This window comes from Phragmites australis, chromosome 2 (genome assembly GCF_958298935.1).
Source record: "Phragmites australis chromosome 2, lpPhrAust1.1, whole genome shotgun sequence".
NCBI classification, from domain to species: domain Eukaryota; kingdom Viridiplantae; phylum Streptophyta; class Magnoliopsida; order Poales; family Poaceae; genus Phragmites; species Phragmites australis.
Genome location: NC_084922.1, coordinates 4,425,529 through 4,433,236, shown reverse-complemented (window position 1 = coordinate 4,433,236; position 7,708 = coordinate 4,425,529). Strand labels below are relative to the sequence as shown.

The window sequence follows — 7,708 nt, the reverse complement described above, 5'->3', positions numbered from 1 at the left end:
ATGTATTACTGAATGTGTCTTTATTATTGATTTACATTACATATGTCTCATTGTATGCATGTATTGAGTGGGAGAGAGACGGAGAGATTGAGGAGAGAGAGGGAGGACAGGACCGGAGTAGAAGGGGGGGGGCACAACACTGTCGGCTAAAGCTTTCAGCCGGCAGTGATGCCTTAGGAATCACTGCAGGATGAAATCATCAGCTGGTAGTGATACTTAGGCATCACTGCCAGCCAAATCCATCAGCCGACAGTGATATCTAGGGCATCATTATCGGTCCACGGAACCAACTATCACTGTCTGTTACCTATTGTTGGCTCCAAAATCGGCAGTAAAGGAGGTTTTAAAGCTAACAGTGAAAAAAGATTATGTAATAGTGCAGTGCATGTGAACTAGTGCATCTCTTCGGCAAAAGACATCACGTCAGTAGCTTCTAATTGCCATGGCACAAGCGCCGCTTAAACATTAGTCACTGAGGAGGTTCCTTAACTGCCAATATTATGCATGAACACTGTTAGTGCTAATGGTACATGTGGCATTATTATATGTGGCAAATACTTTTATGCATACACATCTACACTTGATTTTGATATTGAGTAGAAGGGAGAAAAGAGAATTCTACAATCATCTCTCTTAAGCGTCCAGAAGGAAGGTAATTTTTTAGAGTGTACATAATTCCATGTTTCCGTTTCGCGCCATTGTTGGTGAGTGGCTTAAGATTAAGAGAGAACACAATGTTGAATCATGCATGTCCATGAAGACAGGGGCGAATCCCAATGGACACACCCTGATGCACAGGCACCATGGCCCAACAAAATTTTATAGGGTGATTAAATCTTCCGAGTTCTACCACATATAAACCTTAAACCCTAAACACTTCTAACTAAACTATTCCAAATACAACTTAGATGTACCATTGAATATTTTATTCTTCATTGTAGTCTCCACCATCACTATGTGACTTCTTATATTAACTAAATACTGAGCAGTCATAAGTATATGTGTTTCTTCTACACACTTAGCACTGGGCCACTTAGAGACGCTTTTATGAAATGGAAGCTAGCGAGAGGATAGAGGCTATGCACAAACGTATTTAGGAGGAGCAGCAAAAGATAAGGGATGGGTATAATTGCATGATGGTAGAGGCCCGCAAGGTGGAGAGGGAGAGGAAACACGAGAGGGCACGTCAGGCGCGTGAGGCAGGACCGAAAGCGGCGAGAAAGTGAAAGCACCCACGTTGCATGCATTAGACTAGATGTTGTAATCATGTTGTTTACATTCTTGAGGGCATGTTAGATTTAGAAGCAGTACATGGATATGTTAGAATGATCGTGTATCGTACATGCTATTGTATATGTCGCTACTCCGATTAAAATCACCGTGTTGTGAATTCTGTGTATCAAAAAATATCTCAAAAAAATCGAATGGTAATGGATACATCGATTACAAAGAATGGCGGTAGATGGATGATGTTTATTTTGGCACAAACCAAAGCGACATTGGGCCAAAACCCTAATTTAGCAAGATGTCATCCGTTGGTAGGGCAATAACAAGGTGTTGTCCATCCAACGAGCAACATCTTGCTGACGCTCTCTGATTGGGCAACATCAAGGTGTCGCTCGTTGGATGAACACTAGGTCAATAGACAACCACACTGGTCTGCCATGTCAAAGTATCACCCGTTGGATGGGGTGTCACCTATCCAATAGACGACAGTAGCATACCCATTTTTGAGATATATATATATATATAAGTCTATGTCCTATTTAGAGTATGTTGAGTGGTGCACCCTGATGAGAGCTTCGCCTCTGTGAAGGGATAGTGGATGTATAGGAAGGTGCCTTGGTGAGGTCAACGGGTTGTTTGTAGTCAAACAGAAGATAGCAATACAAACATTGTGATCATGCACGCACGTTAGTTATACGCAACAAAAAGATCACAAGCACAACGAACAAGTTCCCCCACCAGCAAGAACATTCCAAATTTTGGTACATTTGGATTTGCCTCCACGATCAGGCAAGTTGTTAATTATTAATCGTTCAAAAAAAATTGTTAATTGTTAAGCCGCCTTTGATCTAGCTATGCCACCAAACGATCAATGACAAAGACGTTTGAGTTCATGCATCCTACGCCTTCAGCTCGGAGGGGTAATGAGCGTGATACGGCTGCATATACGCTATAAACAGGTTTGGATGCAGTACCTTTTATATGTACGGAGTATGTGTGCTAGGGAAAAAACAGAGAATGAATAATTATAGTGATGCAACCGAGTTGTCATTGCGAGAAGGGGAGGAAGAGGAAAGAATTGATTCAATTGATAGATGGTGTGTAAAATAAAAGCGGATGTTTTTTTTCAAATGTCTGATTTTTTTTAGGCGACAGCTATGAGCCAACAACCGGTCACAATCATTTTCAACCTCACGCGCTCACGCCTGTGCCCGCATTCGACACCAGCTCGCTCCTCCGCCTCCACCCTCCTCCGGCCATCTCCGACGGTAGCCCCACCGTCGGATCCGCGGTTGCCACCCTTCCCTCGCTAACCTCTCATCTCCACTCGCCCTCACCCTGGCCCCACCCACCGGTCATCCTCCGTCGCCCGCAACTGGTGACGGGACCCACCATCCTGCCCCCACATCTACCTCCTCTGCCAAACCGGCTTGCTTCCCCCAACCTCCTAAGTCTGATAGCTATAAAAGAACCCAAATATGAAACCCCTAACCCTAACCTTGCCACCGGCCGTCGGAATCCATCACTTGATCCCACTTCCTAAATTCTGAAATTTAGGAAGTGTGAAAATAAAAACAAACAAATTAGCTAGAGCTGGTAGTACATCCGCTTGGGATGTTGAATTTCATATGAAGCGCGGTTTAATTTTGGGGGAAAGTTTTCCAGGGACGATAGTGGTGCTACAGATTTTCTGCATTCCCCGAACCACTAAATAATCTGAAGGGGAGGGAGTTGAGAGATTCTGTTCTAAGGCCAAAGGATGATCTGGATTTTGCAAGTGATGATATAGGCAGTCTAGTACCGTAGTAGAGTATATATAGATCCGTGGCTTCTAGTGGCAATAATTCATACAATACTAGAGGTTAGTGCTGCGTCACTATCTGATCTTCCCTGTACAAGCAAGAATATCACTGTCCTCGGGCAAGGACCACATTCATGATTCATGGCAATGGCGATGCGTGTGTCTATGCATCCTGAGGCACGGAATATGTCCCTTTTGTAGGTACATGTTAAAACACGGAAATCCGCTTTTATCTATACGCATACGGTCTGGAACGATGCAAATTTCATTTTCTTTTTATGCATTGAGATGTGTTGCAACTATCCGGTGGTTCTCTGGCTTGTGGCATGATAGAGAGGATCATGTCGGGGAGCAATCACACGTTGTCGCCGAGTCTGAAATGTGCATGTGCTAAGCCAGACCATCATCTGGACACTTTGGAATCCTCTGTTTGATTAGAGTTCTTCTTTCTTTTTGGGATTTGGACGTGTTTGAAGCTAATTCGGATGTCTTTTAGTTGCCTCGTGTTAAATTCGCTTCAGGGACCCTGCTACTAGTGGCATAAGACTGCATTCTTTTTTCATAAACAAATATTACTCAAATAATCCTTCCTTCAAGGAACTAACGATCATGTGTTTGCCAACCAATCGTAACTGTATTTTTTTGGAGAGAAAAAAACTGCACCTCTAGTAACCTAGTTCCGTTGTCAAATTCATCATTTCCAAGTGCTTTTTATCAAAATATTTTCCTCATTTGATTCCATTATTCATTCACTACGGGTTGGTGGAGGATACCAGTTGATTGCACTCAGAATCGTCTGACGGACGACGCAATTACTTCTAGTCAGAGTGGCTTGCATGCATTTGGTTCCATCGGTTGATCTCGTTACCGCATCAATGTTTCTGCATATGATCCAGCACAAAGTGGTGGCGATGATCAACCGTCCCATGCGGTGCACATTTATTTCTGCATCTATCTATCTATCTATCTCTCATGTTCTTCACCAGGTAATATGGAGGGGAACGGAGAGAGATGAGAAGAAGCTCATGGTCTAGTGTTGATTGCCCTCAAGAAAAGAATTCTTGAAGAGATTCAAACCCAAATTAAATTTTGAAGAAAATAAACATGCCATCCATCACGAGATCAAAATAGGACAAAAGGACCTGGCCCCCTGGAAATTCAAGCAAAAAAAAAAAAAGAAATAAAAAAGAAAGCATGGTCCTCCCCGCGTACATTGCATATGGTTGCAGTACCCAGCACGACGTGGGGGCTAGCTAGGGAGACGAGGAACAAGAATATGGTTGGGTCATGCTCCCACAGCAACCTCGCACGCACTCACACACAAGGGCATCGCCTGGTCCATGACTGCCGGCCTGATCGGAACCGGATGCGTCGTCACCAAACGGCTCATGCACGCACAGCGGCACAGGGCACAGCCGCGCAGGCAGAGCGAGAGAATATAAGCAGCTCTGCTCTGCTGTCTGCTCTGCTGCTGCCTTTCATTTTATTCTTTGCTAGGGGCCGGCTCGGCTTGCACAGGTCCGGCCGTTCATCCCTTGGCTAGCGAGCGAGCCACCTATATATATACAAGGAAAAGGAAGAGCGGGTTCTTGGATCGGACGCCGCTGGCTACTCCCGTCTTTTGCATCGTCACGCTATCGGAGAAGCTGAAGCTCTGAGCTTCAGTTCTTGAGAGAATTAATAAGCTCGACCGGCCATGAAGGGTGGCGCAGGAGACAAGGCCGGGAGGAGCAGGCCGCCGCCGCCGCCGCTGCGGATGGAGTCGCAGCGGTTCAGGCTGCTGTCCATCGTCGTCGGCTGCTTCATCTTCTCCATCGTCTTCCTCCTCTCCTCCCGCCCCGACGCCACCGCATTCAACACCAGTCAGTGCTACCTCTTCTTCCCCCCTCATGACCTTCACACCGTGCTTCGTCTCTGAACCCTGAACGTACTACGTACGCGCGCCTTGCAGTGAGCCCCAAGGCGTCGTTGGAAGACGCGCGCAGGCCGGCCGTCAAGACCCTGCGCTCCTCCGCCGGCTTCGGTACGCACGACGCCACAGCACAGCACTTGTTTGATTCGCCGGCTCGCCGTGGAACCATAACACGGTGATGTGCGGTAGTACTATTTTCCTTAGAATCGTCGGGTCGCCGTGTGCTTTCAGGCCCAGATTTCCATGTGGACATCCTGGCGCAGCAGGGGCAAGGAGGGAGCCATAGCCTCCTGAAGCAGAGTGTCGAGCAGAGCAACGACAGGGCGGTCACAGAATGTACGTAACTCGTGGTGCTCGGCCAGCAAAATACTAGTCTTTTGCTACAATCTTTGATGTGTTTTTGTTTGTGGGAGTCATTTTTTGTTTGCTTTTCTTCAGGGGTTAGAGACACGGTGATCGTGGAGGAGAGGAGCGATGTGGAGAGAGAAGCAGAGCCGGAGGAGCCGGAGCGTGATCGCGACAGCAATGCCGCTGCCGCGACGTCTAACTCCGACGACCACGCAGCAGCAGGTACGTACTCACGCTGGAACGAGGCTGTGCAAGACAACGCCGAGGGTGCGAACTTGACTCAAGCTTGTGGAAACCCGGCAGGTGTCGAGAAGGCAGTCCAAGACAACGCCGTGAGGGCCACGGCCGCCGCGATCACCGGGCAACCGGCCGCGGAAACGACGTCGACTCTGCCTGACCAGATAGGTCCATGCCTCTGCCTAACTAACAAAACCACCATGCCGTGCACGGCGAACTCCAAAAGTTCAATAATTCCAATCCCAACGGACAGTTACAGCATGTTCTTATTACGATTTGTATTTTGTGCAGAGAAGCGGCAAGTTGGCGGTCTGCTCAAGCTCCAGGAGCAGACGACGGAGCGCAAGGAATCAACACGTACGTGCAATTAAACGGCGAAAGCAATGCCGAACCAAACCATGTCAACTAATTTATTCATCAACTTGTCATGAAGTACATCATTGTGGAGCCTAACGAACTAGCAAACGTGACAAGCAGATTCCAGGGACCAGCAGCCACGGCCCCCGCTGTGCGACTTCTCCGACTTCCGTAGCGACGTATGCGACTTCGCCGGTGACATCCGCATGGACGCCAACGCGTCGGCGTTCGTCGTCGTTGACCCGGCCGGCGGCGCGAACGGCCATTGGCACAAGGTACGGCCGTACCCGCGGAAGGGCGACGAGACGTGCATGGGCCGCATCACCGAGATCACCGTGCGGACGACGGCCGACGCGGAGGCCGCGCCGCGGTGCACAAGGATGCACACCGCGCCGGCGGTCGTGTTCTCGATCGGCGGGTACACGGGCAACATCTTCCACGACTTCTCCGACGTGATCGTGCCTCTGTACAACACTGTGCAGCGGTATCGCGGCGACGTGCAGCTCGTCATGGCCAACGTGGCCTCGTGGTGGCTCGTCAAGTACGATACGCTCCTCGGCGAGCTGTCGCGCCACGCGCCGCTCGATCTTGCCAAGGCCGGCGCTGCCGGGGAGGTGCACTGCTTCGGGCACGCCGTGGTCAGCCTGCGTGCGCACCGGGAGCTCATCATCGAGCGGGAGCGCAGCCTGGACGGTCTTGCGACGCCGGACTTCACGCGGTTCCTCCGGCGCGCGCTTTCGCTGCCCCGGGACGCGCCCACGCACCTCGGTGACGGCACAGGGCGGAAGCCCCGCCTGCTGATCATCTCCCGCGGCCGCACCCGGCTGCTCCTGAACCTCGACGCTGTGGTCCGCGCGGCGGAGGAGGTAGGCTTCGAGGCCATCGTGAACGAGTCGGACGTGGCCAACGGCATCTCCCAGGTGGGGCGGCTGATCAACTCGTGCGACGCTCTGGTGGGCGTGCACGGCGCGGGGCTGACCAACATGATGTTCCTGCCGCCGGGCGCGACGATGGTGCAAATCGTGCCGTGGGGAGGGCTGCAGTGGATGGCGCGGGCAGACTACGGCGAGCCGGCGGAGGCGATGGGGCTCAAGTACATCCAGTACGACATCACCGTCGGCGAGAGCACGCTCAAGGACAAGTACCCAAGAGATCACAAGATCTTCAGCAACCCGACGGCGCTGCACAAGAAGGGATTCATGTTCATTAGGCAGACGCTCATGGACGGCCAGGACATCACCGTCGACGTCGGCCGCTTCAGGGAGGTGCTGCTCCAGGTTCTCAGCAACCTCGCGCAGTAGCTAGCTGCGTGACGAGCTAGTTGTTACATGCATCCGTGCATGTACAGTGCTACGTATATATACAGAACATACCACTACCATGTATGTATGTACGTACATTAATTTAGTTGGAGCTTTGTAATGTCACGCAACACTCCACAAGAGATTTTTTCTATGGAAAATCACCTTGAGATATTTTGTTCATGCATGTTGCGCACTATTTTTTTGGGTCATCAGATGGACTGATCTGGCACCCGATATTTGGGCCATCAGATGGCCTGATCCAATGGCCCATAAACCGACATGATTAATTATAGGCTCCACATCTCCTTCTTTTCCACTCGATCCCCCACCCTCTTAGATCTCGCCCAGGCCAATGCCAATGAGCCACCCTAGCCAGCCCAAGCCCCCCTCCCTGTCCCCGCCGTCTCTTTTTTTTTTTTTTGACTCAAAAAAGCTTTAGCACATCCTTGCTCCCACCCTGCCCTCCTTTCACCACCATCGGTTGCCTCCACGCTAACCCATCTTTGGGTGATCGATTAGTCT

The 7,708-nt window shown here is 50.1% G+C and overlaps 1 protein-coding gene across 1 annotated transcript; it reads left to right on the top strand.

Annotated features, from left to right (window-relative positions):
- The first annotated feature begins 4,481 nt into the window (after positions 1 to 4,481).
- LOC133895456 (alpha-1,3-arabinosyltransferase XAT3-like) lies at positions 4,482 to 7,366 on the top strand. Its single transcript, XM_062335780.1, has 7 exons — positions 4,482 to 4,890; positions 4,980 to 5,051; positions 5,172 to 5,276; positions 5,379 to 5,510; positions 5,592 to 5,693; positions 5,817 to 5,882; positions 6,003 to 7,366. The coding sequence occupies exons 1-7, from the start codon at positions 4,725 to 4,727 to the stop codon at positions 7,181 to 7,183; spliced, it is 1,824 nt and encodes a 607-aa protein (XP_062191764.1). The 5' UTR covers positions 4,482 to 4,724; the 3' UTR covers positions 7,184 to 7,366.
- The last annotated feature ends 342 nt before the right edge of the window (positions 7,367 to 7,708 follow it).

Bases quoted from the DNA above. Each gene is read 5' to 3' on its own strand.
- LOC133895456 (XM_062335780.1), top strand. From the start codon at position 4,725: ATGAAGGGTGGCGCAGGAGACAAGGCCGGGAGGAGCAGGCCGCCGCCG. The intron at 5,277-5,378 runs GTACGTAACTCG...GCTTTTCTTCAG, and splicing joins CGACAGGGCGGTCACAGAAT to GGGTTAGAGACACGGTGATC. The intron at 5,511-5,591 runs GTACGTACTCAC...GAAACCCGGCAG, and splicing joins CGACGACCACGCAGCAGCAG to GTGTCGAGAAGGCAGTCCAA.